At 62.3% G+C, this 24,490-nt stretch overlaps 5 protein-coding genes, 1 long non-coding RNA gene and 3 other non-coding genes across 9 annotated transcripts; 5 read left to right on the forward strand and 4 right to left on the reverse strand.

The window, feature by feature from the left end:
• Positions 1–238: 238 nt before the first annotated feature.
• Positions 239–2,677, reverse strand: RNF151 (ring finger protein 151). The gene is given in 5 exon segments (XM_045992968.1): positions 239–553; positions 555–1,009; positions 1,618–1,714; positions 2,018–2,363; positions 2,662–2,677. Coding segments are annotated over 5 exon segments (960 nt in total). The 3' UTR covers positions 239–507.
• A 719-nt stretch (positions 2,678–3,396) lies between these two features.
• On the reverse strand, positions 3,397–4,445 carry LOC123933578. The gene is made up of 2 exons (XR_006816641.1): positions 4,227–4,445; positions 3,397–3,967 (listed from the first exon to the last, which is right to left on the reverse strand). It is a non-coding gene; the product is annotated as an uncharacterized LOC123933578 (long non-coding RNA).
• LOC123934284 lies at positions 4,033–4,159 on the reverse strand. Its single transcript, XR_006816767.1, has one exon. It is a non-coding gene; the product is annotated as a small nucleolar RNA ACA64 (small nucleolar RNA).
• A 182-nt stretch (positions 4,446–4,627) lies between the features above and the next one.
• Positions 4,628–6,485, forward strand: RPS2 (ribosomal protein S2). Its single transcript, XM_045992898.1, has 7 exons — positions 4,628–4,807; positions 4,887–4,976; positions 5,192–5,299; positions 5,553–5,726; positions 5,810–5,969; positions 6,193–6,284; positions 6,366–6,485. The coding sequence occupies exons 1-7, from the start codon at positions 4,631–4,633 to the stop codon at positions 6,444–6,446; spliced, it is 882 nt and encodes a 293-aa protein (XP_045848854.1). The 5' UTR covers positions 4,628–4,630; the 3' UTR covers positions 6,447–6,485.
• On the forward strand, positions 5,353–5,486 carry LOC123934320. The gene has a single exon (XR_006816785.1). It is a non-coding gene; the product is annotated as a small nucleolar RNA SNORA64/SNORA10 family (small nucleolar RNA).
• On the forward strand, positions 5,996–6,128 carry LOC123934321. Its single transcript, XR_006816786.1, has one exon. It is a non-coding gene; the product is annotated as a small nucleolar RNA SNORA64/SNORA10 family (small nucleolar RNA).
• A 78-nt stretch (positions 6,486–6,563) lies between the features above and the next one.
• Positions 6,564–9,214, reverse strand: NDUFB10 (NADH:ubiquinone oxidoreductase subunit B10). Its single transcript, XM_045992899.1, has 4 exons — positions 8,955–9,214; positions 7,541–7,676; positions 6,963–7,102; positions 6,564–6,747 (listed from the first exon to the last, which is right to left on the reverse strand). The coding sequence occupies exons 1-4, from the start codon at positions 9,100–9,102 to the stop codon at positions 6,644–6,646; spliced, it is 528 nt and encodes a 175-aa protein (XP_045848855.1). The 5' UTR covers positions 9,103–9,214; the 3' UTR covers positions 6,564–6,643.
• A 2,467-nt stretch (positions 9,215–11,681) lies between these two features.
• On the forward strand, positions 11,682–18,116 carry RPL3L (ribosomal protein L3 like). The gene is made up of 10 exons (XM_045992895.1): positions 11,682–11,822; positions 12,299–12,491; positions 13,709–13,877; positions 14,640–14,775; positions 16,077–16,263; positions 16,371–16,531; positions 16,737–16,838; positions 17,294–17,389; positions 17,622–17,741; positions 17,987–18,116. The coding sequence occupies exons 1-10, from the start codon at positions 11,682–11,684 to the stop codon at positions 18,041–18,043; spliced, it is 1,362 nt and encodes a 453-aa protein (XP_045848851.1). The 3' UTR covers positions 18,044–18,116.
• A 316-nt stretch (positions 18,117–18,432) lies between these two features.
• On the forward strand, positions 18,433–22,859 carry MSRB1 (methionine sulfoxide reductase B1). Its single transcript, XM_045992900.1, has 4 exons — positions 18,433–18,588; positions 20,132–20,280; positions 20,615–20,729; positions 21,995–22,859. The coding sequence occupies exons 1-4, from the start codon at positions 18,534–18,536 to the stop codon at positions 22,024–22,026; spliced, it is 351 nt and encodes a 116-aa protein (XP_045848856.1). The 5' UTR covers positions 18,433–18,533; the 3' UTR covers positions 22,027–22,859.
• The last annotated feature ends 1,631 nt before the right edge of the window (positions 22,860–24,490 follow it).

Raw genomic sequence — 24,490 nt, forward strand, 5'->3', positions numbered from 1 at the left:
TCTCGGCAGCGGGGCGGGGCGGAGTGCAGGAGGTGCGCTCTTAAATGGGGCGGTGGGGAAGGTAAGGTGTCGCCCGAGTAGCGCGGGGACCCCGTGGCTGCAGGGGGGGACGGTGCCTGTGGCTACAGGGGGTCCGGAGACCATACGGGCAGGAGATCAGAGATGATGGCGCTTCCCTGGGAGGCTGGGCTTTTCCTAGGAGTTGAGGGCTTTGGGCGGTTGGTGTGACTGGGAAGTCGGTTCACACCCTGGTAGAAGTAACAGGAAGGAGACCGGGAGGGGATCAGGGAAAACCTCCGCGAGGAAGAGGCGTCTGAGGGGAAAGCAAGCCGGCAAACGGAGAGCAAGGAGAGAGCCTTCCGGGCACGAGCGGCCCGGGGAGCAAGGCCCGTGTCCCCGCGTGGTGAAGGCAGTAGTACCCGGAACGGGGGCGGGTGGCAACTGGGATACAGCTGGGAGGCCGGCAAGCACAGAGGCGGCAGGGCGGGCCAGGCCTGGGCTCTGCGTTTATTTTCCCCTCAATTTACACGGTACCGTGGCCCTGGGCCCCCCACACCTCGGCCCCAATGCTGCCTTCCGGGATGGCCTCGGCCTCCCCTTGCGGGGCTCCCATGAGCAGCGCGTCGTCCTCCTCCAGGAAGTCTCCGAGCTGGGCCAGCTGCCTGCGGATGAGATTGGTGGCGCGGTGCACTTTGCGCATGCGCCGCAGCAGGCCCAGCACCAGGGTCCGGCTACGCTCCTGACGCTGGTTCCAAGCGTCACGCAGCTCCCGGTAGCAGTTGTGGCGTGCACGATCCGCGGCGCCCAGGGTGGCCCCACAGCCCAGTGGGCACTGCTGCTGGGCCCCGCGTTGGCAGTGCTGCCGGTGCCCAGCCAGAGCCCCACGGGGCACCCGCGCCCCGCAGCCCTCGTTGGGGCAGGCCATCGGCTCGAAAGGGCATGAGTCCTGGTGCCCCCTTCGATGGGCCAAAGGGCACGTCACCAAGCAGCCTGCTTCCACGTTCTTGCACTGAGGGTGAGGGAGAGCACCAGATGAGCCAAACCAGGTGGGACATGGCCACCCAGCACCGGAGTAGCCTGCTTTACACAGAACCCCCTCCCCCATCTGACTTTCCTGACCCGGGAGCTCACCAAGCTCTCCTGGCATCAGTGATATGGAGGGGGAAATAGTTGGGCAAATGTTTGGAGATGGGAGGAATCTAGAGCTCTGAGAGCAGGTGCACAGGGCTGTGGCTTTGAGGGACTGGTGTGTACACCGCGGGGCTGACCTTGCTGTTTGCACACAAGCCAAGTTTGTTTTTTAAAGCTCAGTTTCCTCATCTATAAAAATTAGGGGATGGGGGTGATGGCCAGCAGAGAGGACACTTCATCCTCCAAAAATCTTGTATAATCCCCATTTTACAGCTGAGACCCTAAGGGCTCAAAAAGGTTAGGTAACTTGCTCAAAGTCACACAGCAAGTAAGTGGGAGATGGGACCCACCCAGGCAGGACTGATGACCTTGAGGCTGCAATCAGCGCGGCTGGACCAGAAACCCTGGGTTCTGAGGACAGGCTTCTCCTTACCCCCTCCCCCGGCCAGAGCCAGAAGGGTGCTGGGAGCGGGTGCTTCAGGCTACCTTGACTTCCAGGCGGCCAATCGTCCTGCGAAGTTTATTTACATGGACCATCTTTTTCCGTTTCACCTCTTTCCTGCAGCACGGACAGGTCTTCTGTCTAGGAGGCAGGAATGGGTGGTGAAGAGTGTTGGGAGTGGGAAGGGACCAAGAGATAGCAACACGCCTTCCCAGGTGATCCCTTCTCTTGAGCTGGAAAAGGCATGGGGACTCAGCTCTGAGTCTGGGGCCACGGGCTGTAAGTGCCACAGGGTGCGGGGACACATGTACTTTAGTGTCCTAGATTTGGGAGCTGATTCTTATGCTCACTGTGACATAATGCTTGGCCCACCCTCCTCTCTGTTCTGGGCCACAGGAATGGACACAGCCCTGTCCTCCCAGCCTCCTGGGTGCCCACTAGCACCTGGCTAGCCACTGGAGGATGCATTTCTTGCAGAAGATATGGCTGCATGGCAACCTCACCGGCCTCTTGAGAACCCCATGGCACACAGAGCACAGGAAGTTGCAGTCGGGAGGGCTGGCGAAGAGGTTGAGATCATAGCCGCCACTCTGCAAAGGCCAGCCCAAAATCAGGGACTTGCTGAACCAGGATCCAGCCACACACCCAGAGGGAAACCCCGGTATGGGGGGTGGACCATGAGAGCCCCAAGTGGAGTGGTGGGTCAGCACCCACTTTGAGCGGGCAGCTGTGAGGTTGGTCAAGACCAAGACTACCAGTCCCCAACTGGAGAAGCTGGCCTTGGCCTGGACTTAGACCTGGCCAGAGCCCTCACAAAGGCTGCTTTCCTTGTCTTGTTTGGGAGCCTGTAACCCACTGTTCACCCTTGCTCAGAGTGAGGAATGGGGTCCAGCTCTGGGGAGGTCTCGAATTAGGAACACATTTAAGGGCCAGAGGCAAAAGGGACCCAGTCTCACCATGATCTGTGTCCGGATGGCAGCTTCACTGACCCCCAGGGCTCAGGACCCTCCATTTCACAGCAGGAGTGGGCCGACCTCACAGTGGCATTGTCCAGCTCAGGCCAATCACAGCCCTGGCTCAGGGCCCACTGGGATCCTGTACCATATGGCCTTTGCTCAGAGTCGAGGGATTAGGTGGTATGGACCTGGGGCAGGTCCCTGGAGCCCGTCTTCGGAGTGGCTGTGAGCTGATCCCCAAGCAGCACTGGGCAGGGAACCAAACTTCTGATGACTGTTTCCCCAAAGCTGAGGCTTTGGCAGGAACGTAGGAATTGTCCCTTTCTCCCTTCTCGAATAGTGCTGTCCAGGCCAGAGCTCCAGGAGCGCAGGAACTTTTGACACTGACCCACCATCAGGTCTCTTAGGATCTAAGACTCATGGAACTAGCTGCAGAGCACAGATCAGGAAGGAAGGGAGGCCCAGAGACCCATGGCAACCTGCAGTACCGCCACGGCGGGGAGCCTAGTCTGTGGGAAAGCCTTCCAGAACAGATAGGCTCTGACCACGTGGGCAGGCCTTTGAGAAGACACCGGGAGATCAGTCTGCACCTGGGAAACCAGCATGTTGCCCATCTGAAACACGAACAGGGCACTGCTTGTTCCGTAGCCCTGAGTACCGAGCTCACCAAATCCTATCCCAGACCCTGCCCCCTCCTGAGAGCAGTAAGGGGCCAACGCTAGCCCTTGACCTGGGAATCCTACACTCTCATTCTTGTACGAACTTGCAGAAGAAAACCCAGTTATTTCACCAGCAGAAGCGTGTTTATTTGGGAGTAACTGCAGCTCAGAACGCGCAAGCTACGGCGAAACCACAGCAAGCCCCCAACAGACAAAGCAAAGGAACTTTATTTCATTGAGAAAAGGCTGGGAGGGATCTTTTCACCGATCGAAGTCCACTGGGGAATTCAGCGTGACGCCTGAGCTGCGGGAGTAACCCCCACGTCCTTCCCTCTCCCGGCCTGTAACTGATCGCGAGCCCCAGGGCTCCCCATCCGGCCTCCCGACTCCCCCTGGGGATGCTTCCTTTCATTGTCACACTCGCCAGTGGGTTGGTGGCCCAACCCACTCCCCGCAAACTCACAGGTGCTTCGCTACTGTGGAAGCGATGCGGTGTGTGGGACACAGCGGGGCTTCACGTCTGGCCCCGCCGCCCACGGAGCGCCACGCAGGAGTCAGTGCAACCCCTGCGGCCCAAGTTGCACCCCTCCGTGGCATCCGACGCGGAACTGGGCCGGCCGGCAGAGGACGTGTCGCAGGGGGTCCCCCCTCCGCTGCACACCTTGCTCCCCGCGCCCACGCGTGCACAACCCAGACCGACAGCTCTACTGGGGGTTGGCGGCAGGGCCCCCTCCTCGCGGTCCCGGCCGCGTGGGCCTCATGGTCCGGGCATCGGCGTCCTGCGGGCAGAACACGGGGTCAGGGGTCGGAGGCCAGAGCGCACGCGGGCGGGGGACGGCGGGGCGCGTGTCGGGGCCTGGGTTTCACCGGCCCACACGGACGAGCGGGCGGTGAGCTGAGGCCCCCGGTGGCTCTGGGCGCCGAATCTCACCCGCGGCCACGGCCAAAGCCGCGGGTGATTTTCAACCAACGCCGACGTCCCGGCTACCACCCAGGGGCGCGCGGGCAGGGGGCGCGGGGCGCGGGGCGCGGACCTACCTTGCGGCGCCAGGCAGCCGGGCGGCAGCGGCGCACACGTTCAGGCCCGCGAGGCCGCAAATGCGCAGGCGCATGCAGAGCCGTCGGGGGAAGCCGGGAGCGCGCGGCTTCCGCTCCCATAGGCCCGTCGCGGACGCGCGCCTGGGGCGGGGCCGCCGAGATCTCGCGGCACTTGGCGTGGTATAAAGGCTGCCTCCGCGAGGCCTCGCTCTTCCTCTCCGAGAGAACACGTGAGTGTGCGGCGCGGCCGCGGTGGGCGCTGCGGGGCCCGCGCGGGGAATCCGCGGCCGTCCGGCGGGGCTCGGTCCGGCGCGCTGGCGCTTCTGGGCGGGAGCCGTGGCCTCGGCAGACCGCATATGCCGCGGCTTTGCTGACCGGCCCACTTTCGTTGTTTCTTTTAGCAAATGGCGGATGACGCCGGTGCTGCGGGAGGGCCCGGAGGGCCCGGGGGCCCTGGAATGGGAGGCCGCGGCGGATTCCGCGGAGGCTTCGGCAGCGGCATCCGGGGCCGGGGCCGTGGCCGTGGTCGGGGCAGGGGCCGAGGCCGCGGAGCTCGCGGGGGCAAGGCCGAGGACAAAGAGGTAGGTGGGGCCCTCGCGGGAGACGGGCCCGGGGCGGCGCCGATCGGGGCACCGTGGTCACCGAGGCCTTGTTCCTTAGTGGATCCCCGTCACCAAGCTGGGCCGTCTGGTCAAGGACATGAAGATCAAGTCCTTGGAGGAGATCTATCTCTTCTCTCTGCCCATCAAGGTAAGGCGGGTCCTTGCCCCCGGTCCGGGGACGGCATCTGTGCCCCGGGCTCAGCCGGTGTGCGTGCGCGGGCGTCCTTTGTCTGTCGGGGTGTTCCGCTGAGACGAAATGGGGACGGCTGGAGAGCCGGCGCGGGATGCGAGTGGAGAAGCGTCACAGGTGGCTGCTGGGCTTTGTGCGGTAAGCGCCTGCGTGGCTGCGTCCTCGCCCCGCAGGAGTCTGAGATCATCGACTTCTTCCTGGGAGCCTCCCTCAAGGACGAGGTCTTGAAGATCATGCCTGTGCAAAAGCAGACGCGCGCTGGCCAGCGGACCAGGTTCAAGGTACGCCTGCTCCCTTGGGTGTTCGGAGCTGCGTGTGCACGGGGCTCGGTGGGACTCTCTCAGCTCTGCACGGTCACACTTGATACCACGCGTGTGGCTTTCGTAATCGGGAGAGAGAGGAAGGATCTCCTCGGGACCTCCGAGTGGCCTCACAGTGGCCACCCTTTCCTCGAGGGGTGCCACAGATCCTGGGTGGTGGTCCCTGACGGCCGTACCGGCCAGCGGACCACCAGCCACCTCAGGCTCTTCACAGGCATTTGTCGCCATCGGAGATTACAATGGACACGTCGGTCTGGGGGTCAAGTGCTCCAAGGAGGTAGCCACTGCCATCCGCGGGGCCATCATTCTGGCCAAGCTTTCCATCGTCCCTGTGCGGCGAGGCTACTGGGGGAACAAGATTGGCAAGCCCCACACTGTCCCGTGCAAGGTAGGCTTGGGGGGCAGCGAGCAAGGGGGCCTGCGGTGGTGCAGACTGCCCGTAGGTCATCTCCTGATCCCTCCACCCTCCAGGTGACTGGCCGCTGTGGCTCTGTGCTGGTGCGTCTCATCCCCGCACCCAGAGGCACTGGCATTGTCTCGGCCCCTGTGCCCAAGAAACTGCTGATGATGGCCGGTATTGACGACTGCTACACCTCGGCCAGGGGCTGCACTGCCACCCTGGGGAACTTTGGTAGGTGGTCCTCACAGGGGCCGTGGCCTCTCTCAGCTCCGCTTAATCATACTGTGTGTGTGCTTGGCGTACTCGCAGAGAGAGAGAGAGAGGAAGGCCCTCCTAATGCACGGCAGACTGGCCCCAAGTGGCCTCTCTGTTCCTAGGAGCGTGACATCTTCTGTCTGCACCCAGGGCGTTGTGTCCGTGAATCTGCCAACCTTCTCCTGTTTCTCTGTTCCAGCCAAGGCTACTTTCGATGCCATCTCCAAGACCTACAGCTATCTCACCCCTGACCTCTGGAAGGAGACGGTGTTCACCAAGTCTCCCTATCAGGTACTGCCCACCCAGCCACCTCGACGAGTGCACAGGGTGCTGGGGTGTGGCTACAGCTAAAGCCTTGTCTCCCTTCTGCAGGAGTTCACAGACCACCTTGTGAAGACCCACACCAGAGTCTCTGTGCAGAGGACCCAGGCTCCAGCTGTGGCTACCACATAGTTTTATACAAGAAAAATAAAGTGAACTAATGCTTGTTAAGAGTGTCTTGTTTATTTCGTTTATGAGCTTAGTCATAAGCTAGACTTAAAAGGAGACGGAACCAGTAGGGTCAGCAGATCCAAGTGACACCAGAAACAGCTTTATTTCAACTCTTCATTTTAGTAGTATCGCTTCAGGAAGGTGCTCAAGGAGCTGCTTTAGGCAGCGGCAGCCTCCTTAGCCGCCTTCCTCTCAGCCAGCATTCGCTGCTTCTGCTTTGCCAGGCACTTCCTGGCAGAATAATGGGCTCCCAGGTCATGATCTGGGGAAGAGATGGGAGGGAAGTCATGGGCCGGTTTCTACCCGGTTGGATACAGACCAGAGTCGTCTTTACGAGTGGGGAGAAAACAGTGATGACAGCAGTAAAGGGACCTTGGGTATAGGGATTCTCTTCATCACCCCTCCCCCACCCAACTGGCAAAATCTGGGCTATGATGTTGGGGTTCAAGGAGCAGGCTGGGGTGGGGGCTTGCTTACAGCGGTCCTGGTAAGCCTTGGCCACCTGGGTGAACTGCTCCAGCTCCTTGGCACAGTTCTGCCTGTAGCTCTCACCTTCCCGCTGCTGACACGCCTTCAGCCTTTCCTGGATAATGTTGACGATTTCTTGATCGACTTTACTGAAAGAAAAAAAGTAGTTTATGAGAAATTCTTTCCCTGTATGCAAACACAGTAGAATGAAAGCAAAACCTTAAGGCCCTATTGGCTGGGCCCTCCACCCTAAGAATCTGGGCCAAACCCAGGAAGTCTTGGCCCCTGACCACCATCCCAGGATATCCCTGGGGGATGAGAGCCCAACAGGAGATGCTCACTGAGCAAGACTTTTTTTTTTTTTAAGATTTTATTTATTTATTTGACAGAGATCACAAGTAGGCACAGGGGCAGGCAGAAAGAGGAAGGGGGAAGCAGGCTTCCTGTCGAGCAGAGAGCCGGATGCGGGGCTCGATCCCAGGACCCTGAGATCATGACCTGAGCTTAAGGCAGAGTCTCAACCCACTAGGCCACCCAGGCGCCCCAAGACTGTTTCTTAAGAAAGGACACCCAAAGGCAGAACATACTAGTCTCTTCTCCACTGCATTTCTGCTTCAAACATGCACACGATGTCCTTCTGGCACTCGGTGATGTCTGGCACGCGGCGGAACTCGCGGTGGTAGTAGTAATACCTGTTCCTCGCGTGCTGCCGCTCTATAAACTCTGGGAAGAGAAAACCCCAGACTCTAAAGGCCCCGTCGGTTTGGACAGGCCACAGTTAGAGTGTGCTCTTCGCTCTGTTCTTTTCTCACAAGCCACGGAAGGGGCAGACGGCCCAAACCCTTCCAGCTTTTACTAAGACTGCCAATCAGACTCTCAAAAACACAGGTGTGGCTGGGAGTCCTGGGTTAGGTTAACCTAAACCCTAACCCCTCCTGGGAGCCAGGCACCATGTGTATTGTCCCAGGGGGTAAGTCCCAGTACAGAGGACTGAGGCCCAGAGAGAATTCAGGATTCTGAACCCATGCTCTCCAAGCCCACACCTTTCTACGGGTCCTGCTTCTCGCCAACCTCCCCACAACACAGGGTCTGACCAGTAGGCAGAGGCCCGGAGGCAATTCCGCGGCCACTAACCTTCTGGCCTCAATGTCCCCACCCAGACACTGACAAGCTCCAACTAGAGAAATCTCACTCCTCCAGACACATTAAACACTTTCTGACAAAGAGCGGGTCGGCTGCTGTGCCTTTTCCAGATCTGGGGGTCTGATTTGCTGACTTCATCCTAAGAAGAGTGACCAGGGCATCACAGCACTTGGGCGGCTGGGTTGCTGAACCAACGACTCCGTGAAAGGAATGGATGAGCGGCCCGGACTAGTGCCTGAGGGAGAGAGTGCTCGAGCCGCAGCCTGCACTGGGCCAGCTCAACAACTGGGCAGCCAGGAGCTGTTTTAACCCCCCGCCCCGCTTTGGACCGGAGACGGGCGCATCTGGCCAGCCATTAGGCGTGAGCACACACGGACTGCAAGTCACAGCACACCTAGGTTGAGGGGTCCTCGGCCAGCACCTGACCATCCCGGTCATTCTGCGGGCGTGCACGAGGCTGGAAGGGAAACCCTCAACACCGGTTTGCAGACTGCCTGCCGTGCAGAACGCAGGATGCGAAGCGTGCAGGGGGATGGGGCTCAGCCAGCCCCGGGCCAGACTGCGATCCGCAAACAGCCCCTAATACCTGGGCGAGGCCGGAGACCCAGGGTGCGTGGAGGAATCGCACTGAGCAGTCTTGGTGTGGCAGGGAGCGAGGGGCGTTCCTAGAGTGCACTGAAGGTGGGGGCCGAGGGGCCCACGGAGGCGACCGAGCCCGCAGGTGCGGACGGCGGGGGCAGGTCACGCGGGCGAAGCCCGGGGTGCAGCTGGGCATCCAGGTTGGGCGACGGGGTGCGGGGAACGCCGAAGGGCGGCGAGGGGCCCTGGGGAGCGGCGAGGCCCGGATGGGGTCCGTACCTCTAACTAGGGTCACGGGCCGGTCCACGAGGAGGTCGAAGGCCTTCGTCAAATAGGTTATGGGGTTGGGCAGCGAGGTCTGCGGCGAGGGCGCCGGCGTGCGGCGCGGGGGCTCGGGGTACACGTCCTTGTCCCAGCTGTCCGGCATGGCGGCGGCGCGCGGGAGCGACCCACTGTGGGACGCAGAACCCCGGCCTCAGCCTGGATCCCACGGCCTAGTTCGCCGGGCGCAGAGGACGCCCTAGCGCGGCTGCGCCGGCGCGGCGAGTGGAGCGGCGGGGGGCGGGGAGGGGGGGGGGGCTGGTGCTCGCGACGCTTCATGGAACTTGTAGTTCGCCAGCCGCCGAGGACGCCCTAGCGCGGCTGCGCCGGCGCGGAAGTTGGGGGAAGTGGTTCTCGCGAGGTTCCATGGAACTTGTAGTTCGCCCGCCGCAGAGGTCTCCTTAGGGCGGTGCGCAAGGTCGGGGCGGTGCTCGCGAGGCTCCATGGAACTTGCAGTTCGCCCGCTGCTGACGCTGCCTCAAGGCAGCTGCGCCTGAGCAGGGCGACCGCCCTCGCGAAGCACCATGGGACTTGTAGTTTCCTCGGCCCGCCCCATGGTGGGCTGCGGCAGCCCAGCGCACGCTACCGCCCCGCTCGGCCTCGGTCTCGCCCCCTCTGGACTGGGCGCTGCTCTAGGCCCTTGGGATACTCTAGTGAAGGAAGCAGGAGCCCCTGCTTGCATTCTGTTTTCTAACTTTCTTTCTTTTCCTGGTTACGTTCTGAGACGACACAGACACAGGACTAAATAAACCGTGCACTCCATGCCGTCGGTGTACGTGCCCGTGGCAAGCGCAGCCCGGAGCAGGGTGGACACAGCCGGGCTCTTCTGGAGCGCTCAGGTCGCCAGAACAAGCAAATGACGCAGCGTCAACAAATAACACACACTACCAAAGGCCCGCTCTTTCAGGAAGCCTTCCCGGAATTGCCCCTTCCCTACAGCCCTCTCCGGGCCCCGCTGTGTCTTCCAAGGCCTCTCACGGACCGGCTAATGCCAGTGAGCTTAGGGGTCCTGTCTTGGGCAGAGCAAGAGGCAGGGCTTGCCCTGGGGGCCCCTGGGAGCAGAGTGCTCTGGTCCGGCTCCCCTGGTTCTGCCCTGGCCCTGGGCACTGGTGTGCCCCCTGGGGCAGCTCCATTGACCAGGGCCCTGCTGACTGCCCTTAGTGATCTCCATACCTGGCAGGGCCCCTGGCCAGTACCGGAGAGGGTGCTGGTCACTTCCTGCCTAGAAGCTGGGACCAGGGCCACAGAGTCATTAACACTATGGATGTACGGAATCAGTGATCACAGAAATGTCAGCTCCTGAAACCATGAACTCTTACAAACACACGCTATCCAACCAAAAGAACCTTTTTAAAAATTATTATTATTATTTTTTAATTTGACAGAGATCACAAGTAGGCAGAGAGACAGCGGGGGGGGGGGGGGGGGAAGCAGGCTTGCCATCGAGCAGAGAGCCCCATGCAGGGCTCTATCCCAGGACCCCGGGACCACGACCTGAGCCTAAGGCAGAGGCTTAAACCCAGCCACCCAGGTGCCCCAAAAGAACCTTTTATAAAAGATTATTTATTTATTTACTGATTCGAGAGAGAGTATGGGAGTGGTGGGGGGTGGGAGAGGAGAGAGAGAAGCAGGCTCCCCGCTGACCAGGGATGCCTAGGTGGAGCTCGATCCCAGGACCCTGAGGTCACGACTGGACCTGAAGGCCAATGCTTCACCGAATCAGTCACCCAGATGCCCCTGACCAGAAGAATCTTAACACTGATTGGCCTACAACATTGGACGGAACAAGGGAACCCAACAGATCTGGGCCAGACCCGCCGCCACAGAGAACAGGGGAAAGCAGAGACCTGTGCTCAGGGCAAGTGCGGGTCTGGCAGCAATCCCCCGTACCAGGCAGCAGAGGGACTCGGAGATCATGTAGCAGAAGCGCGGACGTGGCAGCTGAGAGGGAGGAACGCCCCGCCCTCCGGTTCTTGGCCTGTGAGCCTGGAGCCAGTCCCACTGGCGCCACATGTCCTGCCCCGCGCCCGGGATCCCACACGTGCAGCATTCCCTTTGCCCCGAGTCTGCGGGCATCCCTCCCGGCTTCCTCCCCTCGGACGGCCTCTGCCCCCCTGGGCCACTCCGGAGGCTGAGGGTTGCCCCTGGCCAGGGATTTGGGGTTCAGCCCAAAGTAATAAAAGTGGCTTTGAGAGTAACAAGAGCCCCAACATGTGAGTCACGTCGATCTTAGCATCAGCGTCTTGCAAGCCCTCGGAGACGTTTCAGGCCTGTACAACTGATTCTCCAGGTTCAGAACTTCGGAACCACACAGACTTCCCGTTCTGGGATCACAGCCGTTAGCGCCCCTGCCCACAGCACCCCACCCCCGCCCCACTTGTGCAGCCCTGGCTCACCGCCCTCAGGACGGGACAGGAGTTCCCTCTGCTTCGCTGCCTGCCGACCAGGCCAGACCCTTGTCGCAGCAGCCCTGGAAAAAGGCCCCTCCCCGCTGGGGTTCCTGAGCTCCTGTCCTGGGAGGTGAGCACAAGGCAGAAAATGAAGTGGGCGTGAACCAGTCCCAGGGCCCCGAGGACAGGAGTGACAGGCCTGGCCCCAGGTATCTCCACCTCCCGGGCTGCCCATCTGATGCCCCCTTGCGCCCCGCCCCAGGCCAGGCCAGGCCTGCTCCTGGCACGGGAGCCCATGTCCGCCACAGGACATGACCAAGCTCCCCTGCCAGGGGCTAAATCTGGGAGCTGGCCTGCCACTCAGCCCTGCCACTTGGCCTCCGGCGCCTGTCGGGAGGCCCCTTCCCTTCCTGACCTACAGGGACCCACAGCCATGGTCAGTGGGCTGGGGGGCAAGAGCCAGCCGGCTTCCTGGGAGGGGCGGGTGGCTTCTGGAGTGTCTCCCAGCAGGGATGGGCCTGGGGCTGGTGGGGGAGTAGGTGACTGAAGGGACCACAGGGGGCCCGAGCTCGGGTTGCCAGGCCTAGAATGGGCAGGGAATGGACAGATGGCAGACCCCCTGTCCCTTTAGCCCTCAACCACGGCGTGGGCCTGTCCCTGCTGGGTTTAGCAGGCTGAGCCCACTGAAGCAGGACGCTTGTGGGTGAGGAGAGCTTGGTGACAGCTCCGTCCCTAAGACACTGGCCCTGAGGCAACCTTCCCTCCTTTCCTGCGGACAGAGGGGGCCACCGAAGACCACCGGGGCTCAGTCTGGGGTCCCTGACTCACTTCCCCGGGTCTGGGCTCTGGTCCCGATCAGCCGCCCCCACCAGAGACACCCCGGCTCTGACCTCCCTCCCCTCCTGCCTCCAGTCCCACCGGAAGTTCTCTGCCCCTCGGCACGGACACCTGGGCTTCCTGCCCCACAAGAGGAGCCACCGGCACCGGGGCAAGGTGAAGACTTGGCCCCGGGACGACCCCAGCCAGCCGGTGCACCTCACGGCTTTCCTGGGCTACAAAGCGGGCATGACGCACACCGTCCGAGAGGTGCACAGGCCCGGGCTCAGTGAGTGGCTGCAGGGGGACCCATGGGGAGGGTATGGGGCCTCCTTGCCGCGCCTGCCGGGGGATCTGGAGAGACTTCCGGAGGCTGGGGGCCAGAGCTGGGGGCCAGGAGGGGAAGCAGCCCCAGAAAGGTCCAGGTCCTGCCCGAGGGAGCTGCGGTCAGGGCACCGTCACTGAGCCCTGACCACTGTCCTTGCCCCCAGTTTACAGAGGAGGCGATCAAGCGGTTCGGAAACTTGCCGGTTGCCCGGTTAGTAAGGGGAGGGGCCGCGATTCAAAGACAGGTGCCCCGTCTACTTTTTGTCCTCCCATCAGGGTGGGCTCCCGTGTGGCTCTAAGGACGGAGACAGAGAGCTCCCACACACCCTTCGCCCGGTTTCCCGACGGAAATAGCTTAGAAAACTATGGCAATAGGGTCACAACCGGGTGTCGACACAGATACGACCTGCCCATCCCGGTCAGGTTTCCCAGGCTGGGCTCGTGGACACACGCATGCGCAGTGCCGCACGGTTCGGCCCGTGTGAATGCGCGACCGCGGAACATTCCATCCCCCACGGTCCTGCCTGTCACCCTTCTACAGCCAGCACTGTCCCGCCTCTTGGCAACTGTTCTTCATCTTCCCTCATCTGTTTTTAATTTTTATGTGTTTACTTATCTTTGTTAAGATTTTATTGGACAGAGATCACAAGTAGGCAGAGAGGCAGGCAGAGAGAGGAGGAAGCAGGCTCCCTGCCGAGCAGAGAACCCGATGCGGGGCTCGATCCCAGGACCCTGAGATCATGACCTGGAGGTCTTAACCCACTGAGCCACCCAGGCGCTCCATATTCATAACTATTAAAATTAAAATTGTTTACGTGAGCTCCACTGAGGGAATCCTGGGCCCTACCCTTTGGGGGATGCTGCCCTGGCTGTGGGCTCTCCTAACCCATTTCCAGATGATCTGGTGGGGAAACTGAGGCAGGGAGCAGGTCAGGCCTTGTCTGAGATCCCAGAGGCAGAGCGTAGACCACCAGAAGGGCCCTGACCAGCACCTGCTCCATGCCCTGGGCGGGGCAGAGAGGGAAGGGCCAGGGGCTGGGGAAGCTGGCTGCTGGAGGTCAGTGGGGGCCCTGAGGCCGTCGTGCTCCATTCTCCCTCCGGCAGGACGGGCTGTAGTTGGCTCTTTCCAGTGGGCCCCGGACGCCTTCCTCCATGCTCCTGCCCCTGGGTCTCTTCTAGAAATTTCTAAGCGGGAGGAAGTGGAGGCAGTGACCATCGTGGAGACGCCGCCTCTGGTGGTGGTAGGCGTGGTCGGCTACGTAGCTACCCCTCGAGGCCTTCGGAGCTTTAAGACCATCTTTGCAGAGCACCTTAGTGATGAGTGCCGTCGCCGTTTCTACAAGGACTGGTGAGGGCTGCGGTCGGGTGGAGGCTGTGTGGTCTGGCCATCCCTCCATCCCCAGCCCGGTGTGGGAACAGTGGGTGTGGGCGGGCAGGGGCGGTGTCTGCAGGAACGCGTGTTTATGGGGGATTGCCTTTGCTTCGACAAGAGACACGTGCAAGGGGACTGGAGTAGAAATTGGGATAGAGAAAGAGAGGAAGCAAGGATTCCGATTTAGGATTACATTAAGGGACTAATTTGATGGACTGTCAGAGTTGGCTCAGAGCTTCCTAACAGCCAGGGTGAAAAAGGGAAGGAGCTGCGGACAAGCTCTTCTCATCAGAACGAAAGGCACTCTGGGGCCTCAGATCGTCCCTCGCACTAAGTCCTGAAAGGGAAGGCCCATCTGCCCAAGGAAGCTCACAGATACCCCCATGCTTACAGAGCTGGAGGTGCCCCTGTCCTGGCCCTCTGGGGGAGGTGACAGGTTGGGGACCCTGAGCCAGAGCGGGCTGGATGACCACAGGCGAGGCGGCTGACCTCTTAGAGTCTCTTAGATTGTGCCCCTCCATCTCAGACACCATCGGGGAAGAGGAGCTGTTCCCGTGTCAGCGGCCCAGAGACCGCAGGGGAGGGCCCGGCAGTGGCCTCCCTGGGAAGGGAAGGAGAGAGGAGGGGGCAGGCACTGTCCTAAGAGCCCCACGTGGTGGGCTGTGGGCATGTGGGGCCCAGACGGCCTGGTGAGGTGCCCCTGGCTGGGCCCTTAAGCGTCTCCTGCTTGGGGCACAGGCACAAGAGCCAGAAGAAAGCCTTCACCAAAGCCTGCAGGCGATGGCGGGACGCCGATGGCAAGAAGCAGCTGCAGAAGGACTTTGCCGCCATGAAGAAGTACTGCAAGGTCATCCGTGTCATTGTCCACACGCAGGTCCGCCCGGCGGCCTGGCCACGCCCTGGACCTACCCGACCCCCTCCCCCCCCCCCGCTCCTCCATTCCCCCCCCTCCTCCATCCCAGCTTCCAGGAACCCTGGCAAATGTCAGCCTAAAAATACCACAAGCCTGGGGCACGGGCCCAGAGGGCTGGGTGACCGGCAGTGCTGGCTGGCCGCCGCCCCGGGGATGGCTTGCCGGGGGTCAGCGTGCTCTGAGGGCAGGCTCAGCCAGGGCCCGCCCATGCCCTGAGAGGCCCGGATCTCCTGCCAAACGTCCTGGGTAGAGGGTCAGCCACCTCAGTTTGGTCCTGGCGCAAGTGTGTATGTATGTGAGCCGGCATTCATACATGGGGTCTGGCTTGATTTGGGCTGATGAATTACTAACACCGTCTGGCTTATTCTGGAACACCCCCTTGCCGTCTTGTGCTCAGGGAAGGCTTGCCTAGGCCTGAAGGAGCACCCTGCTCCCCACTGCTGTTCCTGGTTATACGCGTAACCAGGTCATGGTCATGTCTGTTTCCCTTGACGGACTGGAGCTCCACGGGGGCAGGGACCCAGCCGCCTCCTCAGGGCTGCACCTCGTATGCAGTAGGCACTCCATAAGTGCTTGCTGAGCACTAGGCCATGGCCGGTGTCCCTGCTTCCTCCCATGTGTCCCCTCAGCCGGTGCCTCACGCAGCAGCAGCCAGAGATACCTAACATACCAACCACCCTGAGTCACACCCTGCAGCTAGCATGAAGCCCAAGTTTCTCCCCACAAGGCCTGCACAGGCAGGCCTCTGCTCACCGCTGAGTTCATCCCGCACCACGTTCCTCCTCGCTTGCCATGGTCCAGACACACTGGTCTCCTCTCCATCCCTCCAACGCCCTGCCACAGGGCCTTTGCAAATGCAGTTTCCCCATGCTCCCCAAAGTTTCAGATCTTCACTTAGTGGCTCCTTCCTGTTATCGGTGTCACGTCAGCAGGGTCCTCTCTGACGGCCCCGTGTGCAAGGACTGTCCCCTCTGCCCTCACGGTCCCATTAGACTGCTCCGCCCTGTCCAAGAATTTACTCGATTTCTGTCTCCCAGCTAAATAGTGGCTCCCTGAGGTCCAGTACCTTGCCTGCCTCATTCCGTGCCGCATCCCCCACAGTGCCTAGCACAGAACATAAGGTAGAGACAGACTCGAGCTCTGGAACATCTGTTGAAGGACTGCATGCCTGAAAGCCTGCTGGGAAACTAGCCAGTCCCGCCATGTCTGCAGATGGGGGCTCCGAGCCTCCGGGAGCCGACCGGCTGTGCCCTGTTCCGCAGATGAAGCTGCTGCCTTTCCGGCAAAAGAAGGCCCACATCATGGAGATCCAGCTGAATGGCGGCACAGTGGCTGAGAAGGTGGCCTGGGCCCAGGCCCGGCTAGAGAAGCAGGTCCCGGTGCACAGTGTGTTCAGCCAGAGTGAGGTCATTGACGTCATTGCTGTCACCAAGGGCCGTGGTGTCAAAGGTTGGGTCCGGGGGGGGGGGGGATGGTGGCTTCGGGAAGGCCCCTGGAGGGCGTGGGGGTTGGGCTGGCCTCTCAGCCACTAGCCACCCCCCACCTCCTTCCTGCAGGGGTCACGAGCCGTTGGCACACCAAGAAACTGCCGCGGAAGACCCACAAGGGGCTGCGCAAGGTGGCCTGCATCGGCGCCTGGCACCCTGCCCGCGTGGGCTGCTCCATCGCTCGGGCTGGGCAGAAAGGCTACCACCACCGCACAGAGCTCAACAAGAAGGTGTGTCCCCAGTCCTGGTGGTGGAGGGACACTCATGACCAGACCCCAGGGAGTGGGGTGCGTGACGCAGATACCGCCCGGCCCCCCGAAGGCTCTGAAATGCCTCTCCAGTGCCTGGGTCTAAGCACGCATGCTGGTGGGGACAGACAGGCCACCGGCTCCGGAGGCCCCCTGCGGCCCGCCACGTGCCCTGTTCTCCTGGCAGGTCTACCGTATTGGCCGGGGGCTGCACAAGGAGGACGGGAAGGTGGTCAGGAACAACGCGTCCACCAGCTACGACGTGACGGACAAGTCCATTACACCACTGGTGAGCCGGCGGGGCAGCATGCACGGGCCGGCACGTGGCGTACCCGCCTGCCCCCGGAGCTCAGGGCCCAGAGAGCGCTGGCTTGACCACGCAAGCCTGTGCTGCTCCCACGTCCTCTGAGCCTCCACTGCAGACAGCTTCCTGTCCCGCAGCCGTCAGGGGCTGTGGAGGGCAGCAGCTGCAGCTGTGGCCTCGCACTCAGGCCACCCGGGTTCCAGTCCCACCTGCAGTGTGGAGCAGCTCCAGGGCCCGGAACGAGGGCCTCCATGTCCCGGAGTCTCGGTTTCTCCCTCACTAAAATGTAGGTTGTGAAACGAGCTAAGGAAGGACTCCGAATGGGGCCCAGATGCTGCCCTGATGAGTGACCCAGTACTGCCCGGGGCCAGGCTTGCAGCTGCCCCTAACCCGACGGCCCCTTGTGGGGCCTGGATCCTGGCTGACTCATCGTCCCACAGGGCGGCTTCCCGCACTACGGGGAGGTCAACAACGACTTCGTCATGCTGAAGGGTTGCATCGCCGGCACCAAGAAGCGGGTCATCACGCTGAGGAAGGTCAGCGCCTCTGTCGTGGGCTGGGGAGCAGGAGCCCCAGGGGCCGTGGGAAGGTTCTGGGGGCTGGCCTCCCTGACCTGCACCTTGCTCAGAGGAGGGTGGGGATGGGAAGAGCACCAAGGAGGGGTTCTGGCAGGAGCTGGGTGAGTGAGTCCTTCCCGGCGGACTGGCGGTGGTGGGAGGCGGTGGGTGAGGACCTTACATCTGGCTCTCGTCTCCCACGGTCGCCCAGTCCCTGCGGGTGCACCACAGCCGCCGAGCCCTGGAGAACATCGAGCTCAAGTTCATCGACACCACCTCCAAGTTTGGCCACGGCCGCTTCCAGACCGCCCAAGAGAAGAGGGTCTTCATGGTGAGCCCACCCACCCCTTGTCCTTCGCGGCTCAGCCCCCACAGCCCCCCTGCGCCAGAGTGGGGCGAGCTGATGAGGGTCGGGGGCGCCCCTGCGCCCATCCCCACCCGGGGCGCAGCAGCCCCGCCCGCGCACGATTCGTGCAGGCGACAAAGAGCCGCAGCCCCGGGGTCCCGGCCAGGGGCAGTGGCGCCGGCTAGACCTCGGTCGCTAGCGCCCCTCCGTCTCGCCCACCCCCCAACCAGGGTCCCCAGAAGAAGCATCTCGAGAAGGAAAAGCCGGAGACCTCGCGGGACCTGTAGGCGGCTTGCGACGGAGGGAGCCCGAAGGCAGCGCGGCGCCACCCCCGCCTGTCCCCGCTGTCTAATAAAGTGCGGAGGCGACTCTGCCCGCGGTGTCTCGGAGTGGGGAGCGCGGGAAGGCGGGTGGCCCGCGGGTGGGCCGGACCGACCCAGGGCAGGCGGGTGGCGCCCCGGCCGCGGCCCGGCCCGGCGCAGCTCGACGGCGCCCCCTGGCGCTCGGGCGGGGCGGCAGGGGCGGTGTCGTGGGCGCCGCACGGGAGCTCTGCCAGGAGATCTCGGGGGCGGGGCTTCGGGGGCGGGGCCTGCGCAGAGTCTGGGCGTCTCTGATCGTGATTGGTCCTCTGGGGGCGGGGCCTCGGGGAGCCCGGCAGGCTGCGGGCAGTGATTGGTCCTCGGCCGGAGGGGCGGGACCTGCGGGCAGGTCTGGCTGTCGCGGGCCGGGGTCCTCGGGTCGGTCCGGGGGCCGACGCTGCGCTGACACGCTGGCGCCATGTCGTTCTGCAGCTTCTCCGGGGGCGAGATTTTCCAGAACCACTTTGAGCCGGGTATGAGCTGTGACCTCCCGGGAGGACAGCGGGCGGGAGCGCGCAGAGGGCCGCGGGGGAGCCCCGGGATCCCGGAAGGGCGGAGTTCACGGGGTGGGGGCGCGCGTGCGCGAAGGGGTGCGGGAGGCCGGAGGGGCCTGGCGCCTGGAAGGCGGGGGTGCCTGGGCGGAGGGGCGACCTCGGGAGCGGGGTCGCTGGCCGGGCGGCGTGCGTGAACGAGGCGGTTTCCGGGAGGAACCCGCGGGGTCAGGGTGCTGGCGAGGGGTGACGCGGGCGGCGGGGGCGGGGGTCCGGATTAGGAGCAGGACTTCAGGGGGACGCGACGGAGGATCTTGTCCGAGGGCGTCCCTGATGATGCCGCTGCCTTTCCCCTCCCCTGTTCCTGGGACCCGAGGTACCCCTCGGAAGCTCGGAGCCTTCCCTTCGGAACGCCCACCTGGGTGCCTCGCCAGTCTGCCCAGGGCCCTGGGGTGGGGCAACCGGGACAGCCGCCAGGCCGCTAGGGCCAGTGAAGTTTAACCCGACAGCCTGAGTGCAGGTGGGGGAGTAGAGGTGGGAGTGGTTTGGGGCGGGGGACGCTCAGCCCTGGCCCCAGGCTTGGAGAGGCCCGGGCATGTACCCTTTTGGGCTGTGCCGCTGGTAATGGACTAATTTGGTAAAAACACGCTCCCAGCCAAGACGAGGCGGTGCTCTCCCTGGGGCAGGATCTGTTGGGTGTCAGCCCTCTAGGGGGCTGGGCTGCGACACTGGGCATCTGTCAGCTGTGATCTAGGGCTCTCTGGGCAAAGACCTCCCCTGGGGCCTTCTGGCTGTGGGACCGCAGTTGTCCTCAGGCCGCTCTGCGGAGCTGAAGCTTCCTTCCACAGCTGCTCCCCAGCCCTCTGCTTCCTTCTCCACTTGCTGGCAAAGGCTGAGTGGTTGGCGGACCCCGGGGAGGCCGTCCTCAGGCGGGGCCGTGGGTGCTGGGCAGGGCACTCCTGTAGGGGGTTCAGGGGGTTAGGCGTCTGCCTTCAGCTCAGGTCGTGATCCCAGGGTCCTGGGATGGAGTCTCGCAGGTTTCCCACGGAGCAAAGAGCCGGTTTGCTCGGTGGGAAGCCTGCTTCTCCCTCTCCTTCTGCTTGTCGCTCTATCTGATAAATAAATATTTTAAAACCAAAACAAAACTGGAAGAGAGGCGCCCGGCTGGCTCAGCTGGTAGAGCCCGTGATTCTCCATCTCCGGGTCATGCGTTCAAGCCCCGCAGTGGGCATAGGCTCCTGCCCACTTGAACAAGACAGCGAGACTGAAGTGGGAAGGTGCACGTCACAGGACCGCTGATGAGAGCCAATGAGCTGAGTGAAAAGCGGCTCTCCCAGACTCGGCACATGCTAAGGAGCCCTGGATACGAGCTCCGTGGGGTGTCCCCACAGAGCAAGGCCCAGGGGGGCAGGGAGCAGGTGGGGGTGTGGGGAGGATGTGCAGGCCACGCTGCCGAGGATTTGGCAGCTTGCCCCAAAGACGCTGGAGCCAACGTGTGTGCCTTGGCCTTTCCTTCTGCCCCCAGGTGTCTATGTGTGTGCCAAGTGTGGCTACGAGCTCTTCTCCAGCCGCTCGAAGTACGCACACTCATCCCCGTGGCCTGCCTTCACTGAGACCATTCACGCTGACAGCGTGGCCAAGCGTCCGGAGCGCAACTCTCCTGACGCCCTAAAGGTAGGGGTAGCAGCGGGGCGGTGGTGGGGGTCTGGGCCAGGGAGAACCTGAGGGCTGGTCATTCCTTCCTTCTTCGTGCTCCCCCCCAGCTCTAGGGGCTCAGAGTCTGTCTACTCTAGGCCTCCGGCTTCAGCCAGGCGAGCTGCACCCCCAGACTTCTGGGAGAGCCTGGGGTCCTGATGGAAATGGGGAGTCAGGACCGCTTTCCTGCGTAGGCTCCAGGACAGAGGCTGACCGCTCCCCCCTGCAGTTACTTTGGGACACGGGTGTGGGGAGGACGCCATCTGCTGGTGGCAGGAGGGGCCATTGCACGGTTGCTTTGTGATCTTTCCAGGTGTCCTGTGGCAGATGTGGGAACGGGCTAGGCCATGAGTTCCTGAATGATGGCCCCAAGCCGGGGCAGTCCCGCTTCTGAATATTTAGCAGCTCGCTGAAGTTCATCCCGAAAGGTGAGCTCGCCTTCTGGCCGCTGGACACAGGCCTGTGGACATTTTAGCCCAGGGGCGGTGACAGCTCGTGGGGGCCCCAAAGCACACGGCCCACTAGAGGGTGGCCGCAGGGCAAGAACAAGGGGGCAGGTGCCCTGATTGATCACATGTGCCCCGAAAAGGGCATCTGACAGTGGGTGTGGGGGAAGGTTTCCTGAGGGGCAGGCGGGGCTGGGCAGAGGCTGAGGGTCGGGGCTGTGTGGCCAGAGCTTCATGCTCAGCCTCTCTGTGTGGTCCCCCTCCTCTGCACAGTGGCTAGGCTCACAGAGCCCCCTTCACAGGCCGGCGTGAAGGCACCTGCGTTGACGTGGCGCCCGGGGGCCTGGCAGGCAGTGCGCACTGGGTCGTGTGCCCCTGTGGGCAGTGCGCTCACTCACGACGGGTTTCTCCCAGTGTCTGCAAAAGAGTGGTCCTGCGAAACTTTTCCCAGAATGGTGTCAGGTGAAGGGCGTCTCCCGCACAAGGTCCCCTTGTGCCACTACATTTCATACAAGAACTTATACGTTAGCACCTGTTTTCATGAACTGAAAGAAACCCGAAGAGGATTTTCACTCAGGAGGAAAGCTGTTGCATTACTAATGTAGGGAACGTGCGTGCAGCGGGAATGAAACGTAAAAAAGCAAAGTGGCCTAACCCGACCTTTGGGAAATTAGGGCTCGTGTGGTAGCATTTGCTGGGACAGCTGTTTCCCGCGTGAGTCTGATCCGAGCACAGCATCCCCTCTGGCCCTTTGGCCTCCTGCTTGCACAGGTGTTCACGAGCCGGCTCTCCTCTCTCTGCCCCGCCAGCCCCTCTGGGGCTCCTCCCCACACTTTGGAGCTCACATCCCAGCTCCCCACGTGCCCCCAGTGGGACCGTGGCCCGTCCCTAACCTCAGTCTGGTCATCTGTAAAACGGGGTTGCGGACAGCACGTGCTCGCCGACATCCCCGGGGAGGTGGGGGGAACAGAGGGTGTCTGTAGGGCCGGTGATGACAGGGTGAGATGCGATTTGGTCCTGTTGTGGTTAGTGTTCTTTGTCTTGCGGAGGAAGGAGAGACTGGGCTGTCCTGGAGATCTTGGGGAACAAAGCAGGGCACACAGCCTCCCCCAAGCTGGGTGCCTGGGTCCTGCCAGCTGCCCTGTCCTGCCTGCTGGAGTGGGCCGGCTAGCTCCACTGGAGTGGGATGGGTCTGAAGCATGGTGTAGTAATGGCTTGTGTTTCTCTCTCTCCCTCCTTTCTTTTAGGCAAAGGAGCTTCTGGCTCTCAGGAACCGTAGGCACACGGCACATACCCATTCCAGCTGGACGCTGCCCTGTGGTCATGCTCCGGCCACCCCACCTTGGAACTGGAACCCCAGACATTCAGACAGGGGAGGGGGCTGGCTGAAGCCTCAGGAGGTCTTGGCCCTGTGCAGGTTGTCTTTGGGAAGACATCGTGGGTTGCCACGATAGCCATAGCCTGCTGCCAGGCTGGGCTGGAGGGCCCCGCTGTCGGCTCGCCTTAGCCTCCCACTCATAGGGGAGTCTCAGAGAGGTGGGCTCTAAGCCTAGCTTGCCCTTGAATGACAGCACAGCCCACCTTCTCTTCTCCGCAGCCCACTGACCTCTCCCTGTCTGGACTCACCTCTGTGGGACCCAATTCTGAGATGGGCTCTGGCTCTCGCCAAAGCTTGTGTCCCTCTCCCCCAGGCCGTGCGGGGAGACAGAATGCAGAGGGAGGCGGCCCTTGCCAGCTGCCCCAGCTCTGGTCACTACATGATTCACTCTGGTTAAACCCTTCCAGGCAGCCAGAGTGGTGATGACCCGTGACCTGCTGGGGAGCGGGCCCAGGGGACGGGCCTCTGGCCTCTCAGTTTTGAGAGGAGAAGTCCCCCACCCCATCCTGGAGTCTGGGGGGGTGCCCCTTGCCTCACTCCGTCTTAGGAAAGTGGCTGTTGCCCCATTACCTTGATTGTGCAAGGCTAGGGCCCGGAACTCGGTGCCCGGAGCTCACGCCTCCCCACGAAGCCATGGCTTCTTGCACACGCCAGGGAGGGTCCACGATGCCAAAGGCCCTCCCATCTGAGCTCCTCCCTGGGACCATTCGGGACCAATAAACAAATGGACCCTGGGCCTGTGTCTTCATTCCCACCAGGTGTGCTAGGACACCTTGTTTCGTGTATTCCACAAATATTTACTGAGCAGGGGCGGCCTGCTGCCGGGGACGCAGCCGCGGGACACACGGGCCTCCCCGCCCCGCACGGCCTTCTGGCATGTTCGAGGAGACCGTGATGGTCCAGGCCCTGAGTAGCCACACCAGAGCAATGATGCGGGACTGCGTGGGGGGCGATGAGGGGGCTCCTGCTTTGGCCCCCTGGTCAGGGAGGAGGACGCCGAGGGGGGGATCGTCTTAGCTCAGCAGTGACAGGTGAGAGAAGCAAGAAGGGAGAGGCCCTGAGAGGGCGACAGATGCGTGCCCCTGCAGGGGGGCGGTCAGAGTTCCGTGGACAAATCCCCGAGGGGGAGAGAACGGGTATTAAGGGGTGGGATGATGGTGAAAGGAAGATAAAGTTGGACCAGGCTGAATTTATTGGTAGAGGCTCATCAAGCAGAAGTGGGAGGTTTAATGGTGCTGCTCAGGGGATCAGAGGGGGCTTGAGCCTTTGGTCGCTCGGTTGACTGAGACATGACCTGGAAGGTGGCCTGCGCTCAAGGGAGGGGATGCGCCAACACTGCCTTGCTTTGATGGAGGGAGCGTCAGAGCGGATCTATCCTTGAAAACCCGCTCCCTGACCTGGCCTAGAGGACACACCTTTCACCATGATGGTGAAGAAGCCCCAGCATCTTCTCGAGGCCAGAAATTACACACAGGACTGCCAGCGAGCTGGGAAAACAAAGTGCAATGGGGGTCACTGAGTCCCCAGGGGGCAGGGGTCACGGGCCCACGGCAAGGGGGGTGCAGTGACTGAGACGGACCTCGCAGTCAGAGCGCCAGTCAGGTCGGTGTGACGCGCACAGAGCGAGGCCGTCAGCCAGCAGGTCACAGTGTTCCTGGACGTGAAACAGACGAGAAGCCTCTGGATTCTTCCTGGTCCGAACGAGCAGAGTTGTTCTGGGTCAGGGGAACAGAAGTCCAGCCGGAATTGTGAGAACAAAGTCATGATCCGTCCGTCAGCTCCCAGAGCTCCCGGAGCTGAGCCAGTTTGCAGACCCAGGGAGGCCGGTCCCCTTGAGGAAGGATCTTGGTACTTTGCCAAAAATCGGACAACGTTAATCTTTCTCCCAGCCTTCCCTAAAAGGACCTATACTGGGGTGGCTGTGCGCCAGGGGAAAGGAAATAATCAGACATTCCAGTGACTACCAGACATGGGGTCCGGACTGACTCCTGTTCCAGGGGACACACATGCTCGGAGTCTGAGGAGGGCTGGCGGAGGCGGGCAGCAGCGGACCCTCAGCTCAGGCCTTCTCCCCGTGGGCCCGTCGTATGGTCATTCCCCAGTTCCGAAGGCATCGTGGGAGTGGACATACTCAGCAGCCTGGAGCACCCCGTGTCGTGAGGACCAGGGCCTGCCTGCAGGTGTGAGAACGGGGTGGTGGAGGAGGGATGAGGTTGGAATGGCCGGGGAGGGAGGGGCAGGGGGGCTGGCTGCACTGTTGGTCTGTTCGTCTGCTCACTGCTTGGTGACAGGACTCTGTCCTTTCCCCATCCCCAGCCGCAGACCAGGGGTCCCTGCTGTGGCGGCGGGGAGGGGAGGAGGTCAC

This window comes from Meles meles, chromosome 21 (genome assembly GCF_922984935.1).
Source record: "Meles meles chromosome 21, mMelMel3.1 paternal haplotype, whole genome shotgun sequence".
In the NCBI taxonomy this organism is placed as follows: domain Eukaryota; kingdom Metazoa; phylum Chordata; class Mammalia; order Carnivora; family Mustelidae; genus Meles; species Meles meles.